General features: G+C 47.6%; 11 protein-coding genes across 11 annotated transcripts; 4 read left to right on the plus strand and 7 right to left on the minus strand.

The window, feature by feature from the left end:
• Positions 1-242: 242 nt before the first annotated feature.
• On the minus strand, positions 243-689 carry ASPGLDRAFT_26004 (uncharacterized protein; the record flags this gene model as incomplete). Its single annotated transcript, XM_022543528.1, has 2 exons — positions 243-475; positions 521-689. The coding sequence occupies 2 exons, from the start codon at positions 687-689 to the stop codon at positions 243-245; spliced, it is 402 nt and encodes a 133-aa protein (XP_022400503.1).
• Positions 690-1,267: 578 nt separating this feature from the next.
• ASPGLDRAFT_47488 (uncharacterized protein) lies at positions 1,268-2,130 on the plus strand. The gene has a single exon (XM_022546687.1). It carries the CDS (start codon positions 1,308-1,310, stop codon positions 1,995-1,997), a length of 690 nt encoding a protein of 229 aa, XP_022400504.1. The 5' UTR covers positions 1,268-1,307; the 3' UTR covers positions 1,998-2,130.
• A 1,460-nt stretch (positions 2,131-3,590) lies between these two features.
• Positions 3,591-5,651, minus strand: ASPGLDRAFT_35820 (uncharacterized protein; the record flags this gene model as incomplete). The annotated part of the gene is made up of 1 exon (XM_022544612.1): positions 3,591-5,651. The coding sequence occupies one exon, from the start codon at positions 5,649-5,651 to the stop codon at positions 3,591-3,593; it is 2,061 nt and encodes a 686-aa protein (XP_022400505.1).
• A 1,322-nt stretch (positions 5,652-6,973) lies between these two features.
• Positions 6,974-9,366, minus strand: ASPGLDRAFT_66762 (uncharacterized protein; the record flags this gene model as incomplete). The annotated part of the gene is made up of 3 exons (XM_022549057.1): positions 6,974-7,055; positions 7,112-9,056; positions 9,090-9,366. 3 exons carry the CDS (start codon positions 9,364-9,366, stop codon positions 6,974-6,976), a joined length of 2,304 nt encoding a protein of 767 aa, XP_022400506.1.
• Positions 9,367-10,015: 649 nt separating this feature from the next.
• Positions 10,016-10,691, minus strand: ASPGLDRAFT_47491 (uncharacterized protein). The gene has a single exon (XM_022546688.1). The coding sequence runs from the start codon at positions 10,625-10,627 to the stop codon at positions 10,136-10,138; it is 492 nt and encodes a 163-aa protein (XP_022400507.1). The 5' UTR covers positions 10,628-10,691; the 3' UTR covers positions 10,016-10,135.
• Positions 10,692-11,760: 1,069 nt separating this feature from the next.
• On the minus strand, positions 11,761-12,796 carry ASPGLDRAFT_344917 (uncharacterized protein). Its single transcript, XM_022544439.1, has 5 exons — positions 12,367-12,796; positions 12,140-12,307; positions 12,028-12,069; positions 11,838-11,942; positions 11,761-11,784 (listed from the first exon to the last, which is right to left on the minus strand). Exons 1-4 carry the CDS (start codon positions 12,550-12,552, stop codon positions 11,922-11,924), a joined length of 417 nt encoding a protein of 138 aa, XP_022400508.1. The 5' UTR covers positions 12,553-12,796; the 3' UTR covers positions 11,761-11,784; positions 11,838-11,921.
• Positions 12,797-12,816: 20 nt separating this feature from the next.
• On the minus strand, positions 12,817-13,499 carry ASPGLDRAFT_35822 (uncharacterized protein; the record flags this gene model as incomplete). Its single annotated transcript, XM_022544613.1, has 4 exons — positions 12,817-12,858; positions 12,926-13,078; positions 13,168-13,378; positions 13,465-13,499. 4 exons carry the CDS (start codon positions 13,497-13,499, stop codon positions 12,817-12,819), a joined length of 441 nt encoding a protein of 146 aa, XP_022400509.1.
• Positions 13,500-13,561: 62 nt separating this feature from the next.
• ASPGLDRAFT_345229 (uncharacterized protein) lies at positions 13,562-14,255 on the plus strand. The gene is made up of 2 exons (XM_022544443.1): positions 13,562-13,902; positions 13,982-14,255. Exons 1-2 carry the CDS (start codon positions 13,673-13,675, stop codon positions 14,079-14,081), a joined length of 330 nt encoding a protein of 109 aa, XP_022400510.1. The 5' UTR covers positions 13,562-13,672; the 3' UTR covers positions 14,082-14,255.
• A 1,590-nt stretch (positions 14,256-15,845) lies between these two features.
• On the plus strand, positions 15,846-17,424 carry ASPGLDRAFT_58231 (uncharacterized protein; the record flags this gene model as incomplete). The annotated part of the gene is made up of 4 exons (XM_022548305.1): positions 15,846-16,344; positions 16,406-16,632; positions 16,689-16,936; positions 16,989-17,424. 4 exons carry the CDS (start codon positions 15,846-15,848, stop codon positions 17,422-17,424), a joined length of 1,410 nt encoding a protein of 469 aa, XP_022400511.1.
• Positions 17,425-20,512: 3,088 nt separating this feature from the next.
• Positions 20,513-22,961, minus strand: phzA (putative serine/threonine protein phosphatase). The gene is made up of 4 exons (XM_022544452.1): positions 22,688-22,961; positions 21,208-22,631; positions 21,006-21,158; positions 20,513-20,869 (listed from the first exon to the last, which is right to left on the minus strand). The coding sequence occupies exons 2-4, from the start codon at positions 22,570-22,572 to the stop codon at positions 20,840-20,842; spliced, it is 1,548 nt and encodes a 515-aa protein (XP_022400512.1). The 5' UTR covers positions 22,573-22,631; positions 22,688-22,961; the 3' UTR covers positions 20,513-20,839.
• ASPGLDRAFT_345763 (uncharacterized protein) lies at positions 22,810-23,942 on the plus strand. Its single transcript, XM_022544450.1, has 5 exons — positions 22,810-23,020; positions 23,077-23,146; positions 23,203-23,278; positions 23,333-23,379; positions 23,440-23,942. Exons 2-5 carry the CDS (start codon positions 23,102-23,104, stop codon positions 23,776-23,778), a joined length of 507 nt encoding a protein of 168 aa, XP_022400513.1. The 5' UTR covers positions 22,810-23,020; positions 23,077-23,101; the 3' UTR covers positions 23,779-23,942.
• Positions 23,943-23,963: the final 21 nt, after the last annotated feature.

Here is a 23,963-nt window from a genome sequence, read left to right on the forward strand (position 1 = left end):
TCTAAGAATTTGCCAGAATTTGCTGCACAGACTCGGTGGCGAGCAGATGAAGATCGATACCACTGGCAACAATTTGGCTCGTGTCACAATAACGACGCGAACTGGATTGAATAATCCAATTAGACTATATACTACTAGAGACTTCATCAATATTCCATCGGCAACAGATAAAGTTATAAATAGGATAGCATTCCCAGACCCTCCTTTTGTACAGAGTAAAGACTTTGTACTGATTCCAGGATTCAATCACCATATGCTTCACGCTCCACCTCATCCGCAGGATTGTTGGCCCCTAGCACGCCGTCTGCGAATCTGCGTGCTCCAATAGATACAGGCTTGAAGAAGGTTGTAGCGGCTGATGTTGCATGAGCAGCCTGACTGACAGATGGTGGCAGGAATCTCATCTTTGCCAGGCACCTGGTAGCTGCAAAGGTGCATAATTTCCTTGGTTTCCTGTGTGATGCTGCAGACAAATCTGAATATGTTAGCATGATTATAATTCTTCAGTGTCTTGACTTACACCCGACAGCCACGCTCAGCCTGATCATTGAAAAGGGGCTTGTAACAAGGTTCCGTTTGGAAGGTTTCTCGATCTTTTTCATCAGTTGCACATATGCCGCGATGCACTCATCAACGCCAGTTGCCACAGTGCCGTGAAAAAGTACATTGTGAGTCAAATTCCAGACCATTCCCGTAGATATTTACTCTAAGACTTCATCAATAGGGAAAATGGATTGATACCCACGGGGCTCCACTTAAGGCCAATGTGGATGCCGAACCGTTTGGGTTCGCGGTAGAAGATCTGACTGATTGCGACACCATACAGTTCAGCAGATAGTATCCTAAATTGCATCATAATAATGCAACTAAATAGTTTTGGGAATCATGAATTAATGATGGTTAGCCGGGCATACGCGGGCCGAAACTTACTGTAGTTGGTGCCATGGGCCCAGGCGCTCGGCTATGGAGGTCTGCGACACTGAAAGGAAGCGGCTATTTATTCAACCCAAGATTCCGGAGATCTGATTGGAAGGAAATGTCATCATTGAGAGTTGATCACCTGCTCAGTATCAGCTCTGTATTTTTCTTAGTCAAAAATATAGCAGAAATACCAAGGCTTTCTTTCTGTCACGAGCTCGGAATAGCAGATAATAACGAACTGAATTCCTATCTAGACTATTGTAGCCATCGACGAGAATATCGAATCTGAAGAAGAAAAGAAAAGAAGAGGAAAGTCTATTTACACAGAGAAATCTTACATGGTTGTGTGTGGCCTCGCTTAGCAGCTGTTTGTCTCGATTGCTCCCATGGCATCGTTTGCCATGTTGGTAGTGTTTGCTGATAATGGCGCTGAACTGAGCCGTCACAGTTTTCTGATACTATGCAATTCCTTTGTTCTCTTGAACATGCGTCGTCCGGTTAGGTGCCAGCTGGTGAAAAAGAGTCCCGCTCTTGGACAAAGTGAGTCCTATAACTCACATCAAAGACAACGGATACTTCTCAACTACTTTCCAATGTCCTCATTTTTCTGGAGAATGTATCCAGTGGTCACAAGACTGTTGAGAAGGTGGCATGGAATGCTGGGATTACCCCGACAGTCACCACCGTCCTGGTACCGAGACAGACTACGAGAAGAGTTGCGTGAACGACGAACAGCGACTACACCCTGGCAAAGACTCAGTGAAACCTCCGACGTTCTTTTTTCTCTCAGCAGAGCGAGTTTTGATGGGTTCCCCATTCGCAGGCTGCCTTCCATCACTGGTCCTTCGCATGTGTTAGTGTATGCGTACATGTTAGCCAAGTATACCTCACGCTGGACATTTTACAGGGTAGCCGCAATGCTTTGCCGTGCTCCACAATACAACCTGGTGCGAGAGGTGGTGAATCCTACCAGGGATCAGAAGCTCGATGAAGTGGCTTCTCGTCACCGGATTGATCGGGAGCAATTCAAGAGAGTCAGCCGCCAACTGCGCCGACTATGGCCTCTGTTCCCGTAAAGATTTTTAAGTCCGAGTCAGATGGATTTTACTTGATCCATGGGTCGTCCATCTAAGTGCACTTGTCAAACCAAGTGGTTCTCTGCGGCTTTAGATCTGGTGAACTGGAAAGTCTTCTAAAAGAGGGGGGGGGGGGGAAACAAAGCTCACAAGAAATGCATTGTATTTTTTGTGTACTCAAGCAAAAAAGTCCGTCTGTGTGTATCATCGCTTAACTACGATGCTTGTTACGATGTCATAGGTACTATCAGGAGTGAATAGACGAAGAACTCTAACTGGGAAACTCATTTATTGTAAGGCCTATTTACACGCAGTCTGGCGGCGATCAACTAGTTACAAAAGAATATTGCCACAGAAGAAGATAAAAGTAGTGCGAAGTGCATAAAAGCATGGCATCATCCTGGGAAAGAAATGGCTGGCTGAGAATCAAGTTCTACCAGACTGCACTTACGACCGGTTGCCATGGCCTGAGGAGATAATAATATTATCAACAAAAAACCGGAACATTGAACACCCCAGCAAGAAGCTCGACCAGTGAGCAGGTCATTTCAGGTCCTGACAAAAGAGGGAAACGCCTTCTGAATTGACAAATACTTGGAGCAAGTGTTGGTTTGGCAAGCGATATCTTTCCCTCGTCACGGCAGCAATGAATGGTGACCTGAAGAATAGGGCCAGCTTCGAATATAACAGTCAAACCTCGGTGGAACGATATTCGATAAGTCGATAATATCTACCTACACCGTATAAATCCACTACAAATCTATCAAACCCCGATATATCATGACATTTTTCAGCCATATCATCTTAATCACTTATCCCACCGTCGATCATAGTGTTCTAAATGGCAAAATGCCTTCAAAAGCGAAGAAACCTGTTACTTCTACAGAAAAAAGCTCTCTGACATGCCAAAGCTACAGCTCATTGGCTGTTTTTCCTAACTCTAAGACACCGAGTTATCTTGGCATCTGCACATAGCCACGAACAAGTCTTCTCTTGACAAGTGATCGGTGATAGCGTTGATAACTTTGGGTTCAAATTATTCATACCCGTCCCGGCCAATCTTAGTCTATTGCTATGTGAGAATTGTTCTGCCGCCTGTAAACAGTTGGAAGTCATTGATACTTATTTTGTCATTATGTATGTACTGTACATATTTTTCTCATAGATGCTCTCATCAGTTGCCCCCATTTAGCCTCGTCAACAAGCGCGGGCACTTCCTTTGGCTGGCCATACTCCATGCATTTTTGCGTACATCGGCTTGGCGTACGATTAATGGCTTCCAACTCCACAATATACTATCTAGTTCAAGCCTCGGGCTTCGTCTACGAGAGATTTGGCAGTTCCATACTATGGAAATCCAAGTTTCAAAAGTTTTTTGGGTGGCCGGCCCCATCAAAGTTGATAATACCATTGTGTTGGTACAGTTTGATAGTATCAATTGAATTCAAATACATTCTTAAACATGTGCCGTATCCATAACTTCTATCTCTTCTACTAACAATCACCATTGCCATCACCAACATCATCCTCAGCGCTCAAAACAGGGCCCTGTGCTCCGTATTCTCGAGGGACAACTACCAATCCATACCAGCTTCAGTTCAGGTGAGCTGTGTTGAATAATCGGTTTCCAGTGTCAGTAGTTCCCTTGCCAGTGTACTTATTACCTGACAGACGAAGCGCGACAACAGTAAGCTCTGTGGAACGTGCGGCGGCGCGAATAGGGCTGCAGCCTCTAACAGCCTGATCCTGGACAACCCCAGCAACGATAATGATACGAACCGCGCCATCCATTTCTCGAATGTGTCGCACGAACTGGACTATCGACCCACCGCTGTTTATCACATAGTCGACCAGGATGACGGTGACGATACCCTCAAGATGCTCCTTCTTCATATCCTTCGGTTCTTTGGCGTGGAGGAATTGAGCCTTGGGGAAGACCTTGTTGACACCGGAAGCCATTGGCTGCCCACCGCGCATCAGCGGCACGATCAATGTTCGCTCCTCTCCGAGCAGCCGGTATCCAGCGATATCTTTTTTCTGAGGGTGGCGCATAGTGAACTCCTCGACATCGATGAGCTCGACCAGGTATCTTATGGCTAGATAAGATCCGGCCTTGCTATGAGCCTTTTGCTGGGGCGGTCCGCGGATATTGTCATCTCGCATTGGAGTACTCAACAACTTGGCCGCGTTGCTATCCGTAGCATGGTATAGTCGTAGGCCACCAGAGGACTTGTGGGGTTGGAAGATTGAATCCAGAAATAACTTCTCTGTGAGATTGACAACTGGCAGTCTCACAATGTCCAGCCGCGGCGGCGACAAATTATTTGGCAGCAAAGCCTGGCGAGCTTGCAACCCATCATTCACCATTGCAGTCAACAAATTGTGCTCCATGCTCTTGCTCCGGCTTTGCTGCTCGCCAACTGCAATGATGGCCTGGTGAGCAGCAATCATCATCGGCAGGTCGACAGGGCTATCTCCGAATGCCCAGGTATATGCTGCATGAACTTGCTGTGTATGGGTAACCAAGCTCTCTTTGACTGATGGGGTCACAACAAGCCTGTCTGTAATTCGATTCCCGCCCACGACCTTTATCACATTGGAGAGGCCTGCTTTCTCCATAATCTTCTCCCACACACGGCGCAGTCCACAGGTCACGATAATGGGACAAACATGGTTGTATCTTCCCGCTTGGTGCAAAAGCGAGGACATTTGCGGATAGAGGTGTGTATACGTAGCTAGTTCTTCGCAGATAGCGTCAAATTCATCATCGTTGGTTGACTCCTCATACAACAACATCGCCTGTCGGAATGCGGTGTACGAGTACTTTAGTGGGCCTCCGAACAGTGCGCTTAACGGATCATCTTCGCCTTTTGTCTCCTTGATTCTCTTCCAGAAGCGTGCACCGGTATCATCCGCGGCGAGCGTCTTATCAGCATCAAAAAAAAGAACAGTCTGCAGCTCATCATAATGCACAGAGATGGTTTCATCAAGAAGTTGCTCGGCAACTGATCCATTGTGGCTCTCATCATGGCGCTGGAAGTCACGAACCAAGATCGCTAGCTTACCCTTCAGATTCGGGTAGATGGTCGCGAAGAGAATGTCATTTTCACGACAAAGACCACGTATTTCCTGAATCTCGGTCTCCTGCCAGTGATGCAAATGCTGGATCGACACATTCAAACGTTCCCTTTCGGTATCTTCTGTCCGCTGTTTTGCCGTCACTTCCACAGGTGTGTTGACGTACAGGATATGCGTAAAAGTATCCAAGTCGGCCTGGGTACAAACCCTCAACGCCTGTTCGCTTGCTTCATCATCCCAGAACATAAAATGCCCGATCACAATACCGACGTTGCCACTCTGGGCGCATGTTGACTTGATACTGTTGATGGCAAGCTTGCGAATCTGGTTTTTCTGGTGCTCATCTAGCTTCTTGAAAGCGTTGAGCCCACCAACAGTCACAGAGTTGATTACCTCAGACCCTTCAAAGTACTGGAAATCCGACTCGCCCAGCTCCTGCTTGAGTTGTTTCATCAGGTATGACTTGCCGCAGCCGGGCACGCCATACAGCCCTATGACTCGGGGATCGGCTGGCGCGATGTCCAGGTTCGCAGGGATAGAGCTGTCGGCAAGCTCGGGTGAGGTCTTCAGCTCCATCTTGGAAGGTGAGTGCAAGTCCACCGTGGAGGTTCAGGTAGGTGGGTTGGGCTAATGAAGTCAGGTCAGGAACTGGCCGCAGTGCAATATGATGACAGGGATGTCACGGGCTCAGAATAGTAGATATTAACGAACCGAATTCCTATCTAAGCTATTGTAGCCATCGACGAAAATATCGAATCTGAAGAAGAAAAGGAAAAAAGAGGAGAGTCAATTTACACGAAGAAGTCTTATATGGTTGTGTGTGGCCTCGCTAAGCAGCTGTTTGTCTTGATTGCTTTCATGGCATTTTTTGCCATGTTTACGGTGAATGTCAATAAAGGCACTGAGCTGAGCTGAGCCGTCACAAGGTATAACGTGGAAAATCGGGTAAATCGGTCAATCCTTCAAGTGTTGGACCAGAAGTTGGCTGCAGTTGAACGTGATGGCATCTGGAGCCCTGCAAGGTAAGTTATGTAGAGCAAACGAAGAAAAGCACTTAGCGAGGCCACGCAGCACCGATATAAAGCCCCATTTTCCGTGGATAGAATTCCTCTTCCTTCCCAGGTTCGATATTCTCGTCGATGGCTACAATAGTTTAGATAGGAATTCGGTTCGTTAATATCTACTATTCTGAGCCCGTGACAGGTTCAGGTTGATGGAGACTTTAATTCATGTAAGCAAATGAGCTTCTGAGATGAGCCTCCATTACTCACATTTAGACAGCACCTGGATCTGCATTAGGACCGACATTATCCATGCCTTCTCTCTATTCATCATACTTTCCATATAGTGCTCAGCATTCTGTCTTATCGAGTATCCAACAAGTCCTAGAAGAATGCTGTTTTCATTTTACAAAGAATAGAACATCAGATAGAAATTCAGGCAGTATTGATTTGATTGATGATTGCTGATTCCCAATTAGACCTGGCACAGTATCTCTGGTACTGTCCTGACTGTTATGTTACGCCTATCCTAATAAGTATTGGGCTCGTGGTTCAGTTTAAGGCGAACTCGATGGATCCGCACTTGATGATAGCTCCCTCTTTCGCCCGTCATGAATCTCTCAACGATGTTTTGCCCACCTCTGTTTTCTGACCCCGTCCATTCCCTCCAAGAGATTTCAACCTTGTACTTGCTCTGAAACATGAGGAGAGCACTCTGCTCGAAAGCCCTGCGCATACAGGCGGTTTGGGGCGAGGAAACGGATCAGAAAGATTATAGAAGGAGAGACTACCTCGAGTACTCATAGAGACAAGAGGCCAGAACAATAGCTACAAGCCTTGAGTTCATAAAATATGGTCTGTCACAGCTTTAAGGCTCGAAATGGACAATAAAATTAATTAAATAATAATAATAATAGCGCCTGCCAATGAGAAAACAATCCAGACAGCTGTGAGAACCCCAAGCTTAGGGGGACAGAACCTAAGTCCGATTAGCTAATATGGACCAAGTAGTTAGTTATGTGCATGAATACGTACTCTTCCGAACTAAGACCAATAAATCCGCCCCAAAAGAGCCACTGCGCGATCCAGAGAAAGAGCATGCTTATGACCGTGGCCGCATACAATTCCACAAATGCTTTCTGGGAAACCCAGTGATGTTGGTCTTTAACAGAGAAAGTGCCATACATCTTGTAATCTCCTCCCTCGCTACTTGTCAATGGTGTTTCTTCTGAGCCCCTACTCTCGTCCATCCAATAATGTGCCGAATCCTCCCTGAACCTTGTGCAAAGTTCATTCAAGCAGACCATCAGATCCTCCGCAATTTTTGATATTGTCTGCTTGCCTCTCTGCCACTTTGGTGGGTTGAGACTACCAGATCCAATCAACCTGTTCATCCTACGCGTGGCCCGCATTGACTGAATGAGCACCAGGCCAACAATCATAAGCCACATGAGTGCTCCAGCATACATGATTTTTGCTGATCTTCCTCTCTCTGCTCTTTCCATACCTCCAAAGTAGAAGTTGTGTTCTCGACCATAATTGACGGTCATAACCATGTAATATGATGATAGAGACTGGAGGATCATTTCTGCAAATAACAAAGACGCGGCCGCGGAGAATTTCATCGCTCCAAAGGGTTGTACACCAATCAGCAAAATCGTTAGCCAAGCAAGCCGAGGCATTGAGCACCAGAGAAGCATCAATTGAATAACAGGAACGTCCTCATAACCAGGGGTTTTCTGAACAAAAAGAACATTGAACCAGTTTGCAAGGAGTTGCAGAGTGGCGATTAAAGTCCCCTTGAAAAACCAACACCATGGGTGTGAGTGCCATAGAAAGCCGGGTGTGATTTGATGTATGCTTGTTCTCTGGCTGAGAAATGCTACAAGGAAAGTAGCTACATTGACTAGAGCAAAGCTTCCGAGCTTCCACTCATTTGAGGCACATGTTTCCGTTGCCCTGATGTATCCCAAATGGGTGATATAGGCAATGTCTGAATTGTTGGATGGCTTGATAGTCCATCGCCATGGAATCATGTCGATAGGGGTAGGGGCGGCTAATTGGCGCCAATCATCTGGCAGACCGTGCCAGTCTTGCACATTGTCACAGAGATCATGGAGCCACTTGATATAGTCTATTCTGGTCTCGAATATCTTGCACGAACCTCCACAGGAATCGTAGCTGATGCTGCGGCAAAAGCAAGCCCTGTCGACTGCGCGCTTGACTTTGCAGTAGCCACTTGAGTCGAGCTCACAAGCATCAGTTGCACACTGATCAGTAAGCTTGATCACCTGCTTCGGCATATCCGCGACACACATGGGCCAGTGCCAATCTTCGATGGGAATGTACGCGAATTGTGTGGTTTTGAGTATGTCCGTCCAGTTATCGGGTAAGGACGTCGACCCACAGGTGGCATTAATCCAGAGGCGCTCTTTCGTGAAGTCCAATTGTCCTGACCCTGAACAGGGTTCCTTTTTGAGATCTATAGTGAAGGCGCTGCAGAAGCAATCTTTATCAAAATAGTCGCCATCTCTGATGCGATGCCGGACGAGATTGTAACCAACAGTTTCAGAATCCAGAGTGATCATGGACCGTAGGGATTCACTATATTCCCAAGGACGAGCAGCATTTCCGGTGTGTTGGGTAGTGCTTGTGAAACTACAGGAGGCCATTACATGTTGAAATGGCTCCATCCATAGAGCAGAAACCGAGCCGGTCAGGCATGTTGGTGCATTGTAAACCACGTCAAAGGCTGCGTACCCTTCAGCTAGGGAGGCTGGGGAGAGATTTTGCAACTCATTCGCGTCGCCAACATCGACAAGCCACGTTCGACCGGTGATGTTACGAACCCATTGATACAACTGCGCTTTGGCGAGTACTGATCTACCACAGTATGGGAAATAACTTTCGATAACGTTGGGGGAAAATGCAACGCTGAGACAGCTGAGCTGAGTGAGCCATTGATGGTGGGTGCAGATAGCTCCAAAGTGGGAGGTGCATCATTTGCTGGTACATTTCGTCATGGTGCTCAGCCAGGTGGATTGATCTTGCTGAGCGATGCACTGTGGCATAGGAGCCAAATCTTCAGGGTTGACCCAGCCATTGTAGTTGTTTTGGGGTAACAAGGTACGGTCCTCTCCATTATAATTAACGGTAGCGGTATGGAGCGCTTCTGCAGTATCAATGTTGGTGCCAAAGATAGATGGAGAGCTTGGGAGGAAACTACCTCTCGCATCTACCCCATAAACCCCAGCCGTCAGCAGCACAAGATACGTACTAGATATTTTCATCTTGCTGATGGTGTCAAGGCGCCTTGTGCTTCGAAGTAGTGTGAACGGAACCCGCTGGGGCCTTCTTGATTCAGTTGCGGAATGATACTTCTCCGGAGCAGGGTTTCGGTTTCGGTTTCGGATTTACTCATACCCGTCCCAGCCAATCTTATCCATGAGCGGGGTTGTGGTATGATGAGAATCGGATGAATATCGGACTGACCAAACGAACTCAGGTCGCATCGAGAAACCGCTTGTATAGCTGAAACATGTAATAACCATAAGGCATCATTACTCTTGTGATAATTCATACCATACAATACGCTATCCTAAAATAGAGTTTTCGGGGTTATGAAAAAAGAGGTTAAGTGCTTTCTTGGCATAGGGTTTGAAAGACAAAAAACAATCGTTAGGGGTAACACTGCTTTTGCATCTGGGTGTACATGTACAGGCTACTTTTACAACTGGAGGACCGCGGAGAAAGGGATACTTGGCGTACCCAGTTCCTCAAAGTCGTGTTTCTTCTGAAGCAAATAAGCGGTGGTCAGTACACGCAGTCAGCTGATGTCACGAGAGCCACAACAATAATCAGAAATTCTGGTATTGGTGACCATTCCGAACAAATTGGAGATAATTGCACCCATTCAAATAATGCCCCGTCAAGAAAAAGCCTAATATGAGCGTTTAATTTACTTTCGCTGATGAATTTCCCCATAATGGGTTCTTTGTGTTCAATAAACCGTAATCCATTGAACCCAACGACTTCCATGCTATGCTAGCCAATGACTTCTCATAAGCCGGGATGCATTATTTCTGCATAAGGCAACGTGAAATCGAGTCGATATCCTCTTGTCAATGTTTCATATAATTCCAATTTTTCACCATGCTGAAGATATCCAAGAGCACGTTGAAAACGTTCTTGGACCACCTCATATCTCTTCGAAATGTCTCCTAAATTTTTGTCTCCTCTCACGCGTCTCTGAGAGATTTCCTGCAATAATAATTCACCATACTCAGGGAAGCGGTTCATCGCAGCTTCTCCAAGTCGGATTATAATAATATCATTTGCTGAAGAGGAGGTCCTATTACTGCCATGGCCAATACAATCACAGGTAGGTGAGGTGGGTGGTAAAGGGTCAACTCCAATGTCACGGAGGCGATTATCATATATTGATAGGTACGTCTCTGTGACAGTTCTCTGAAGGAAAACAGATTGATCGAGGCCTTCAAGATGTGTCTTGTGTTTCCTAAGGTCATGAACTGCATGAGATATGCAAGTCATACATCGTGCCTTGGTATTTTCATCAAACAGGCCCGGAGCACTGGGTGGTATATAAGCAAAAGTCTCCAAAAAATCACTGTTTTCACATACCAGCGTATGATGTTGAGATAAGTGCTAAGCGCATGAAATAACACCAACAGCACCTCCTGTAGTTGACACAGTTTGTATCCGGCCACTGAGATATTGTGTAGGTCAGAAGCATTGCAGCTGGGCGAAATTTGCTCTTTGAAAGCCTTGCAAGGGTAAATGCAGAGCAAATAAAATGGATCAAGCATAGGAGAAGACATGTGTATGGAACCCAGTACATCGGCAAAAGTGGAAACCGTTCAAAACACAGCGGTACCGCCGCTATGTCGCCGCCGCGATTTGGCCGCCGCGACATCTCGAACCATGTCGGTCCGCGGCGGTACCACCGCGATGCTGCTGCTATAGCCTGTCTCATTCTTTGTAAACATATGTACATCATCTTCAACCACAATTGAATGGCACTACCATATCCCACCAACCAACACACACTACAACACCAACGCCTCACCCTGCAATAACAGTATAAACTGTACTTACACAAATCCTTTCACATACGCCACCATTGGTGTCCTATCAACCACAGCTACTCATGCCAACAAAATCACAAACGTCAACCAGTACACTATTTGTATAATAACTATCAAGGATACCACTGCAACCATCACTATCATCACCGGTAGTACTGTTACCATGACCATTTTTGCGTTTACCGCTGCTATCGCCATTGGTATTGACTGTCATTGGCCACCATTGTCATTACTAAAGCTACCCATATAACTAGCATTGGAATACTCTGCAAGCTGGGCTACACGCTACTGAACTAGCCGTCATCCACCTCTCATGCATTGTCTGGCGCCTGTCTCTCTGCAGTATCCCTTGTGTGCTCAACATCATCAGGCGCTTCACCCACCTCAGCCGGCTTATCGAGATCGTCCAAGTCGTCCATCTGAGCCATGTAATCGTCCCGGGCCACCTCCATGAATTCCACCGCCCCATCATTCGCAGTCAGTCCAGCCTCAACTACCACCTTCTCCTGCACAATCACAAGCACCCTCTCCCTCCTCTGCTCAATCTGCTCAAACCATGTTTTCTTCAGGCGGATGTACGTTCCTAACAAACCCTCCCCCCACCGGATCACACAATCAGCGACAGCCAAGTACCTCAGGTGTATGGGATAGCATACCACTCATTCGTCTGCCGTCGAACTTGAGAGTCATTTTAGAACCGGTCTCGAACTCATTGAGACTGTGACAGATCATGGTCGCCACTATCGGCAGAGGGTTGACACCTATTGGCTTGAAATACTGACGCGTCAGCGCTGACTGAGCAAGACCTTGCCGACCATCACCACTGTAGAAAACGAGGACAATTGCCTTGATCAGCACGGGGGCCAACCACCGCTGATAGCCCTTTTTCTGTATGTTCAACCATTCATAATCAATACTTAGGTCATCTGTGTTCCAAATCGCTAGGCCGGGGTCTTACCTCTCTTCCATCCAGTGCAATATTGCAGGTGAACTGGTCATTTTTCAACAGTTCCTTGACCGTCTTAGCCGTCGCTTCCTGGTCTGCCGTGAAACTGTACAGGATAGGAACCATTGCCCTGACCTTGCTAAGGCCATGGCTTCGAATTTCCCCCATCATATCCCGAATCTACCACCCAGTAATCATTAGCAACAGTAGTGTTCAAACGCCATACAAGGGACACTGACCAGGCGAGCCTCGCCAGAGCTTGGGTGCTCTGATAGATTGGGTTTCTCGTCATTCTGACCCTTCCTATGATGTTCACCCAGAATATCCGCACGCCGCAATGACCATACCTCCGTGATCATTTTTGAAAATTCCCGCTCACTCTCCTCCGGTCGCATTGTCAGTCTATGGGGCTGGCCTGGCTCCATACAACCAAAGAACACCCGGCCCGCAATCAGTTGGATGGTCTCTCGATAAAGACCCCTGTTATGTTCTCTCAAAGCGGCTTTTGATCCTGTCCGGTGTAGTTGTCGTTTGGAACCACCCCAGGCAATGTCATTGTCCTTTTCAATGTTCAAGCTCCTCACGGACTTTTCGCTGGGGCCCTGGGAGCTACCTGGTGTGGGTTGATGGGAATTCGGGGTACTGGGCAATCCCCTTGGACTACTCAGGGCCAATGTAGATGTCACGTCTCAATGACCAGCTCTCCGGCGGGAGGGGAACTCTTCATCTTCCTAGTAAGCAACCGAATAGCACATGTTAGTATCAAAGTATTTGCCATTGCCATAGTTTGGTACTTACTCCTAGAATCACCCCCTGCATGTGGCAGTTGGGATGTGACTCCATCCCATTGCCAGTGAGTTCATTGTGTCCATCCTCACTACTGGCATCAGATTCATCTTCAAACAAGGGTTTGTCTTCCCAGTCATGGGTTTCCACATCACGCTCTGTGTCCTGTGACCGCCCCTCGTGAGCATCACTCAATGGTATATGATCATCTTGCTGGCAGGGCCGAGAACGGGTCTCTTGCTGTGGAGACTGACTTCAGGAATCTTGCTGGCGGGGCTGGGAACGGGTCCCTTGTTGTGGGGTTTGATGCTGGGGATCTTTTTGGCAAGGCTGAGAACGGGTCTCTCGTCGTGGGGTTTGACGTTGGGGATCTTTTTGGCGAGGCTGAGAACGGGTCTCTCGCTGAGGTGATTGACTTTGGGGATCTCGCTGGCGAGAATTGCCTGAGGAGCGTTCTCCAGTTGACTAGGGTATACTGATATTAGCACTTGCCTCATGCATAGCATGGTGCCCTTACCTGTGATTGTCGCAAGCTATCTCTGGTTACTGACCCTGCCACATGACTGGATTTCCTGCTACCTGACATGCTGCTCATCAATGACAGACTATACCAGGTCACATTAGCATCCAAATAATACGATAAAAACGCAGAATACACCAACCAAGGACACGGCTACCATTGAATTCTCTTAATGGCAACCCAGGCAGTGCGTGATGGACAGTGGAGTTTTCCGGGTTGGCATGTGACCTTTGTGTTGTATGTGTGGTGTTTGTTTTGATTGCCCTACCCTCACTTTGCACTATAAGCAAACAAGTCAAATACACGAGGCCGCACAGTCTCCCCTTCAAATACTCCATAAATTTTCCATAACCAATCCATTCAGCGTTCCAGCCACTGCAAGATGGCCATTGAAGATGACAATGTGTCTATGGTCTCTACCATCCAAGAAACCATGCCATCACCATCAACCAGCCCCCCCTATGCGGCAGTATGTTGACTACGTATGGCCAAACTCTCCCCATTTGCCAAAAATTGCTATCCGCCAGTTAACAAAGCCGTGTTGATAGGAAAATGGGACCCTGCTGGTCATGTCCCCTCTTCAAAGTATCCACACCACAGAAAATGAGTCACTGTACACTGGCAGCAAGTACCCTACATCTCCAATAGTCGCGTCATTCTCACCGCACACCAACAGAATCTTACAGCAACTGAAAGCTATCCACATTGATGATATGGAGACATTTCCCATCTCTGCAACTGCAAGGATATCTGATCAATGACTACTGGTCCACCAAACCTGAAGTTCATGACTGGGCGGTGGAGCAGACTGTCTTTGAGATAAATGTCCAGATAGCAACATGGGTCCATCTTGATGTGCACGGCCAGGAGATTGAATCTGACACTGCCATCATGGCTACACTGGTCTCGTTGAATGCGGTCATGCTATTTTCAAATACTGTACAATAACTTTCTGATGAAACTGGCTACAGGTCATGTCGTACGCCCACAGGGGAAATGAAAGGCATTGTTGTCTCAAATTGTATTAGACAACTCAATATAAAGAACACTAACAAGAAGACAAATGCCTGTGCTGCCGCCATCGTGTCCAAATCAGACAACAAGACTACAAGGAAATCCTACACCACACCCCCTAAGCCGGAAAGGCCTCTCCGCCTCTTCCTCCGAATCCCAACTGATCACCCTGCCCGGCAGGCCAGCCCGTACGCAGTACTACAGAAGCTACGCAACAACCTGGGCCCAATGGCCACTGACACCATAAAGGAGACCCAACATGTCCCACAGGGCTCGCCATTGGGCCTAAAGACATGCAAAGCGGACAGATCCTGCATGACAAAAAGGAGGAGATACAGCAGACAATCTGTGACGGCCTGATCATGTGCATTGCCTGGAAGCGGGGTTATTAGCCACGTCAACGCTCGAGGCCACATTCTTCCTTTTCCTTCTTTCCTCATGTTGATTATTCTCGTCGATAGCTACCTAGGTAGAGCACATGAGTTGATGTTCCATTATCCTGGCTGAGATCCGTGACACAATCCAGGGCTCCAATGCTGAGACAGAACAGAAATGGGCCATCTTTGTGATCCCAGGAAGTTCTCTCTCACTTCTTCTGTTCTCGGTTTTCGTATCAAGAAAACCCCAAGATGCTCAGCTTGCTTTGAACAGCTGTGAAAACCCAAGCAGCTCCCCGCGCGGGGGGCTACCTGTATTTAGATGATAGATGGTAGCTTAGCTAGGTGATAGGCAGTTCCGATCTGCCCGTCGTATGTCCCGATCCTCGACGTAAAATAGAAACACACACACACACACACACACACACACACACACACACACTACTACTACTACTAATTCAGAGTCGCTCGCAGAAAAATGTTACATTTATGAACTATTGAAATGGGGATCGGGGGCCGGAGGGCCGGAGGAGTCGATTATCCGCGACTAGCGAGGTCGTATACGGAGAGGTCAAGCTTTTAATGAAATTGATATATTCTCGCCTATATATGCATACAAAAATGCTAAGTTACTTATCTATCTATTTTGTACGTACACGTTAGCCTCCATTAAGCAATCAGAAGTTTCACCTATCAGCCTAACTGTTTTCCCTTCATCAGAGTAGCTTCCCTTTATCAACCTTCAGGGAACGACTGATTCTTGATCACCTTTCTTGCTTCCTTAAACGCCTCAACAAGACAGCGACTTTACTTTTATCGTGAAGTTGGTGAACTACTAGCTTGTTTTCGGGTCGACGGATGCCAGACTAGGCATCCTTGCCCGACTGTCCCGGTTGCACACGAACCCTCCTCTCAAGCCCTCAAGATCTAGGAGCACCAATTCTTTATATAGTATCCTTGCTGTTACTACTGCTACTGCTACTTACCAGTAATTCAGCAATTTTTCCTGCATATGCCCGTCATGGAAACGGCGGATGAGTTAATACGACGCCAGTTACCCTCCCTTGTAAAGGCCAATGGAACCACAACTGAATCATCTCGCCCTAGAAACATTTCGGCTCAGCCCTTTCATGAATGGAACACATTTTTTACCGAAGTTCTTTCTACATACAATGATCTGGATTTGAGTACGTTGGTTTCCATAACGGATGACCAAGATCTCAGTGAACGCTTCGCTATCGGATGCGAACCAGGCCTTACTACAAGATTCGCGAAACATGTATGCGATGCTGTTTCGAAAGTGATGTCTGTTGTACCAGGCCTCTCGCATCTGACCTTCGGGACATACAAAGCTGCCGTTCCTACCAACTCGAACAAAGTACTAGATATCGTGCTTCCGTCGACTCTAAATTGGCGCATTGTCTTAGTGGGTGAATTGAAAACTTATTGGACTGTCTCTCTTCAAGATCATCCTGTCAGCGATGGACCCGGAGGACTCATACCCCTGCAACCCCATCTCGGTAAGCCGGCCACGCTCTTTGGGAAATAATCGACAGGCTAACACCATTTCTCTTTTTTCAGCCCAACTTGTCGAGTATATGCAATTACATAAACGAAAATATGGGTTCCTCTCTACGTATGAATGGACGATTTTCATTCGTCGCACTGACGATTTCAGATTTGAGATGAGTTTACCGGTTCACGAGAAATCGACCAACCCATCTCTACGACAGTGTTTTCTATCCTTTGTCTCCTGGGCCGCTCAAGATGGACAGTATACTGCAGCGAGGGACTTTTCTCTAGAGAAGGTATGGCAATTTGGCTTTTCTATAACTATTTAATATCGACTAATGTATGAGAGCAGCTCAACGCACCCACACAGCCCTACTTCCAAGCTTCCACTCGTCCAACTTCAGGGCGGCATCACATTGCGACAAGTGGTGACTTCTCTATTGGGGTGAACACGGTGCTTTTTGGGACGGACGGGATCGCGAGACACTGGATCAACTGCAGCCAGTTAATACGTGGAACCCCTGAGAAAGCAGTTTACGATGCGGTCTGGGACGGCCAGCCGGCCATTGTTAAGTGTTATGCCCCATCTAGATTCATGAGGTCTGTCAAAACCATTGAATCGCAACCTGACTTGAAGCTGACCACAATGTAGTTACGCGGCGGAGGCCAGTACTTATGAAAGACTATCTCAACGGCGTCCAGATGGTTTCGAATTCTTTCCATCTCTTCTTACTCACGGACCGATAGTATGTTCCTCGCTATTCCCCGCAGGATACATATTGGTCATCAGCAAAGCCCAAGGCAAACCCCTCGACACACAATGGAGCCATATCTCCGACACGGAGAAGTTACACGTGAAATGGCAGATGAGAAAGGCGGTTCAAGTACTCAGAAGTGTGGGGTCCGTCTGCGTCGACGCGGGCAAGCATAACGTTTTGTATGGCCCAGCCACTGGATGCGTGACCATGATTGATTTCGAAGTCATGCAGGCTGTAGATGGGACAGTAACAGCGGAGGTACCGGAATTGCTGGCAATCTTTGGGAAAGAAGCAATCGGAGGAAGCGGACAGAGATACGCTGGTGGTTGAGGTAAAAAAAAAGCAATAGGGCCAGGTACCTATGAGAAGATGAAACTTATGATTGTGCAGATCTGCTGTTTATTGCTACTGCTGATGAAAATTGCTGCTTAGCTCATGATCTGTGACGGTCTGGTCACGTGTATACCACTCACGTGCTGGGGAGCAAGGGATATAAGTCTCGTCAATACTGATGGCACATCCTTCCTCTTCTTCCTTCCTTATGTTGATTATTCTCGTCGATAGCTACCTAGGTAGAACACATGAGTTGATGTTCCATTATCCCAGCTGAGCTCCGTGACATGATCAAAAGTTTCTGAGACTTCTGTCATGACTATTCATCAGAGGTTAGATATATTCCATAACACTAATTTATACCATTATAGCAAAAGGATTCAGCACATCCTTATGCCTCTTGTTAAGATCTGCATTTTGGCTGATCAAATATGACACCCCTCAGAGTTGTTGTAGATGGCAGTGAGGGGAAGGCAAGTCTTTCCTTTTGAATCACTGGAGCTGACATCCTGTCACAGCCTGGCTACTCTCGCATCGTACCTAGGGTTCTAGTTAGTTGTATTTCGAGACAGAAAACACTTACCCTAAGTGTCTTCCAATAAGTGTACGACTGTACGTGCATCAATGACCATCCAGGTCCAGTCCATAAGTTGTATGTGTTGATGGGTATATCGCCCCCTCCAGGCTCCGTAGATAAGTATAAACAATAAGGTAACGAATAGAAAAACAAGGCCAGCTGGGTACGTATACTCAGCTGTTGGTTAGTGACTTAGTGCGGACGAGGCAGAAACTAGAAAGGTGATTAATGCTTGATTAACGAGATTGATCGTGAAGAACTAAGCTAAGTACATGAACGAGTGACCTTATATATCCTTTCGCTGTATACTCCAGTCCCTTTTGTCGTAGAAAGGCGTGATTTAGTTGAATCTTATTATACAAATATTACACAGGTAATGCCAAGCGATTTCCACGCCTATGAGCCTCACCCATTACCTATTATTAAGGAGAAGGAAGAAGCTCTAGTTAATTGAAGTCCAACATCTACAGCCATTGCATAATCATACTCAGAAGCAACAGCGGCTAGGACAGTCCAACAGTTTGCTGAACCAATGTCTCGGGTACGCCGTGGGTCCCAGAAATCTGCTCGGAGCCCCAGAGGGGAATGGTCCAGAAGTTGAATGTACTTTTTCATGGCATTGGCCATTGCGGCAACTGGTCCCGCAGCACGCCATGATTCTTGGAAGCATATCGCGATCCTACGGAGTTGCTGATCCCGTGGCAGACTGAGTCTTGCTGTGGTCTCGGCCCTGCAGCAAACTGTTCCCGGGCGGTAACATTGTCCCTGAGACAGGCCATGGTTTGGGAGAATGATTGCTATCCTAAGAAGTTCCTGATCCTGCGGCAAGCTGGGCCATGCGGCAAGTCACAGTTCTTAGGTAGAATGACGGTTGTCTTCTGGGATTTATGGTCCTATGGCAGACTGAACCTGGCGGTAATTTCGGCCCTTGCGGCAGGCCACAGCTTTAAGAAAAACAATTGTCACGGGCTCGGACTAGTAGATACTAATGAAATGATATTCCTATCTAAACTAGTGTAGCCATCGACGAGAATATTGAATCTGGAGAGAAAAAAGAGGAATCTGTCCACAAGAGGAAAAGGGGTTTTATCTATGGCCTGTGCAGCCGTGCTAATACTTCCCCGGTCTGCTTGTTCGGACGGCGGCGTTGGACCGTCACACCTAGTGAGCTATGAATGATTTGCTGTGGAAGATATGCGCACAATGTGACCACAGAAATATGTGATACCCAATGCCCGGCATGAATTCCAACTCAGTGGTGAAATCCGGTTCAATAATCATGCCAATTCTCTGGATAATCCTGATGACAGTGGGTTGGTTCCAGACCGTTTATGTTGATTGCTGAGTCCAGAGTAGAGGTGGCTTGACGGGTAGATCCTTGGAGTGCCAGACTTTCATCCAGTTGGATTCATTTCTCCGTCCAAAGATAATAAATTTCTTCCGAAACCACTGGTGTCTCATCTTTCCAGCCGATCTTTGCCAGTTCATCCAAGGTTGTATATGATATCAAATTGATGAGCCGCCCATTCCCCACCCATGTCCAATGCAGGTATGGAGAAGCTCAGCCACTGTTCCTGCCAAACTGCTCTAGATATTCAGCATTCGATGAGCACCAGTCAAGAGGTAAAGTTAGTGACAGACTACCATTTTCAACTAGTCCTGTCCAACCGACTCCCTGTTGCCTATCCAGCACAGGCCAGGAGAAGCCGGATAGTTATTCCTGGGACGCTCAGCCAGTAGGAGATGAAGGGTTTGAGGATGACGTGATGAAAATTATGGTGAACTATTCAATTTGCAAGGCAACATTGTATCTCAAGCATCATTTATATTAGCGGACCTTTTCAACATGAGTAGGGGGGGGACCATACTGGTGTGAAGAGACTGCAGCTTCAAGGTGATTATGACTGCATTCAGCGAAAATGGGGTGGCGCAATGAGTGGGCCTAGGCAGAGGATCAATAGCAAAAATGCCTCACCAAAATCATAGGCGGCAGGGGCGAAAGGTGAAAGGAAAAACAGCAAAAATTTGGTTAAAGTTGAAGCAGGCGACTTTATAGAGCACGCACAGCGATGCCAAGCGGCAATGTGACGCTAAACCTAAACAGACACACTATACCACTTCGAGTAATTCGGCGTCACCCAAGAGTACACCGGGATTGAGGATGATATTCGTGCGCAGATGATTACTTCTATAATAAGATGGAAATTATGTTACGATACTTTTAAAATAAAATCCATGAGTCAATGCCAACGCCAAATTAACTAAAACCTAACCTAATTAATAAAGAAACAGATACGAGAAAAGAAATGGCATTACAACAGTCCAATCTGCTGCTTGGCCGTCAGAAACCGGCAGACGTATTATCAACCAGAGCAGCGGTAAACCCGCGGAACGTAACATGAAAAAAGATAGAAGTACATGAAGTCATTATTGTTTTCATCGTAGGATCCGCAAGTCGCTAAATACGCACTGATATGAAGGAAACTGTACAAGGAGGCGTGGTTTCTCCGAGTCTGTCGAACCAGTATGGCTGCTATCTCCAATAGAGAAACGGACTCGAAGTCCCGAAACCACCGGCAGACGGCGCCTGACTGAATTGAACGTTGAATGCAATAGGACGTTAGACTGGCCCTAACGCCCACCCGACAAGTGATTCACACTGACGGAAAATTTCGGCGCTGGAGTAGTACCAACGCTCTCAAAATGCTGGGTCCCGACTGGAGGGGGACTGCACGGGAGATGGACCATTTCAGGCCATTTTATGACCAATAATCACTTTTGACGGTGACATCATGTGGATGCCGAGGTCTTGGCAGTATAAACAACAATACCGTTTTAGTAACTTTGGGCTGATACAGGCGCAGGCTGCAAGTTTGTTAGCAAATGAAATCATAAAAGCGATAAAGGACAAGAGTCTCGGCACGGTTGCACAAGGGTAGAATCCCAATTCTAAACCTTGGCGAGAAAAGAAAGGGGAGTAGATAAGCAAGGGACTACTTACAGGACTACTCAAGATACTGTTCCGCTTGTTCCGGCCCTTCTTGATATGATTCTTCAAGGCGGCCGAATCCAAGGGTTTCAAGAGTTCGAAGCTACAGAGCAGCTCACCGGAAACCGACATGATCGCACCCCAGTTATCGAATTCACCGCAGTACTGTGATCGTTAGTCTCCTTCAGACACAGGTACGAAGTAGAATACATACGTTAGGAGCAGAGAAAACTGTGACCAGAACCCGATCCTGATAGAATTCATAACCGTCCTCGACAACCATGTGAGCACGGCAAACCAAATCGAAATCGTGACGCTGCAAGAAATTCATGATAACCTGCTTGCCGAAACAATAGCTAACACCACGCTCGTTGGGTTCCCAATCTTCCTCCATATCCGCCGGATCACTCCAGAGAAGGTCATTGAGCAATCCATAATCCGGCACATCAGTGGGACGAGCGATGCCTCGGATATCGTCCATGTGCGACAGACTAGGGGACAGACCGCCGTGGACACAGAAGATCTTCCCAGCAACGATGGAAGCGATGGGGAGACAGTTGAAGGTGTCAATGAAGGTCTTCCAGACCTTGATGTTGCAACGGCGCTTACACTCATCATAGAACCCGTACACACGGGTGACGTTGGCGCATTCGTGGTTGCCTCGCAAGAGGAAGAAGTTCTCGGGGTACTTGAGCTTATAGCACAGAAGCAGCAAGATGGTTTCCAAGCTCTGCTTCCCACGGTCGACATAGTCACCTAGGAAGAGATAGTTCGAGTTCGGAGGGAAGCCACACATCTCGAATAGTCGAATGAGATCGGTATATTGACCGTGTACATCACCAACGATCTTAACCGGAGCCGACAGCTCCAGCAGTGCCGGCTGCGAAAGGAAGAGCTCTCGAGCCGCTCCGCAAATCGCGGTAATCTCTGCGTTTTTCAGGCAGACAGTCTTGGTGACCTTGGTCGAGTAGCCAGCATCCAGCAGGCGCGAGATCATGTCGTCCAGATCAATGGACTTCAGAGCCCCCATCCCCATTCCAGGCGACCCACTGGTCTCCAAGGGGGGGTTCATGATGAAATCCAAAATGGGGTTGAGCTGATTATCCCGCTTGATAAGGATCGATTCGACGACCTTGGGTTTCTCCTTCTCCGGGACGCTGCCGGTCGGGGGTACATCCGAAACATGATCGACCTCCCCACTCGCCTGCATCTCGCTCACATCCTTGTGGCCCTTTTTCAGGCTGTTGGACATCGAAGGTGACGGTGGAGGGTCGGGGACATCAGACTGGGCACCAGCATCCTCCGACCCCGGGCTCTGGGGGTTGGAATCGCGTCGACTTCCAGTCGACTTGGCTGACTTTGCCGACTTTATAGACCCTGTATCCGATTTGTCCGTCTGACTATCCGTCCGAGACAGCCCCGTGAGAGACGCGCGGGGACTGTCGCTGCTCCTGATCTTGGATCGGATCGAGCCGCGAAGGGAGCGACGAGACTCTTGGGTGTCCGAACGAGTGAAGGAAGGGTACGACTGCAAAGGGTCGCCGGAGCTAGAGCCGCCTTTGGAATGTGATTGACCCATGACTGCAAGGTGGGATATCTGCCAAGTGCGGGAGGTGGAAAAGAAGGATTAGGGATGGCAGATTAAAAACAAGCGTTAGGAAAAGACAGCGGGCGCACAGAGCTCTGCAATTGGCGTTGGAATGCTGAAAAGGTGTCTTGGTCACCACCGTTTCACCCGAAGCTTCCGCGAGCAGAGCTAAAAAAGGAGGTGGTGTCCCGCCGTTGGGCAGAGAAAAATAAAAAGAAAATTCGAAAAGAACGCCAAGCAGGCAACAAACGCCAGCCAATGCTGAATGAAAATTTTCCTTTTTTCAGAATTTATCAAAGGCCCGTGCTAACTTGGAAGGCCCGTGTGTGAAGAGAGCAAGAACACCCGATCGGATCCAAACAATGGGGCTTTATGACGAGACGGTCTGGAACGAAGACGAGCTCTCCCGGGGTTGGGACTAGAACAGCAGAGCAGGACGGTGAAAAGGAGCGAATGTGAAGCTACGATGGACAACCGAGTGGCATCACAGCACAGCAACAGCACAGCAGAGCAGACCACAATGCACCACGACCAGCAGAGCAAACTAGACGCAGCAGCACCGATAGTAGCAGCAACAGCAGCAGCAGAAGAAGCTACTTTTATCCGAGTCACCGACGGGAGGACGAAGAAGAGGAGCTAGGAGAAGCTGGAGGAAGAGGGAAAGGATCCGATTCGTCAAAAGAAACGACCGCAACCTGCTTTGGTATGTACTATACGGAAACGGTCAGTTGATGTGCTTTGGGTAGGCGACGCGGAGATGTCAAAAGATCAAAAGCTGGAGCCCCAGACGGAAAAAGAGCAGCAATGGGAATGTGGAGGTGAGGAGGAGTAGGAGGGGGCAAAAAGGAATGAGTGGGTTGGAGGAGAGAAATGACAGACGGTGGTGGGCAATGCGTCATTATGGGGTTGCTGTCTTTTCAGAGCTGGCAAAGGGGCGGAGAAGAGGAAAAGCAGAGAGCATACCTGATGGGAGAGCAACAGCTGCACAAGAATGCACTGAAGATGAGAAATGGACAAAATGAAGCTGAGATGAAGTTGAGAGAGGTCTGTCTAATCGAGGACTTCGTGGTGGTCTCCGGGATAAACAGCGGTGCTTCTGGCCGGGCGGGCGTTTTTGGTCTCGGTCGGGACAAGGCGGAGAAACCGTCGGCCCGAGAGGCAAGTGTCGATGATGTCGACTGGTGCCTAAATGGATGATATCTAGACCTTATTTATGTCTATATATACACCTCTACAAGTGAATAATGAATAGTCTAGACAATGATAATGTACATGTTAATACTGGCATCAATGCACGATCACTTTCTCCCCACAATACATACAGCATCCAGAGCTGTCTGCCCCTCCGCACGGCTCTCTTGGCTGAAGACATCATAGGACAG

This window comes from Aspergillus glaucus (assembly GCF_001890805.1).
Source record: "Aspergillus glaucus CBS 516.65 unplaced genomic scaffold ASPGLscaffold_11, whole genome shotgun sequence".
Lineage (NCBI taxonomy): Eukaryota > Fungi > Ascomycota > Eurotiomycetes > Eurotiales > Aspergillaceae > Aspergillus > Aspergillus glaucus.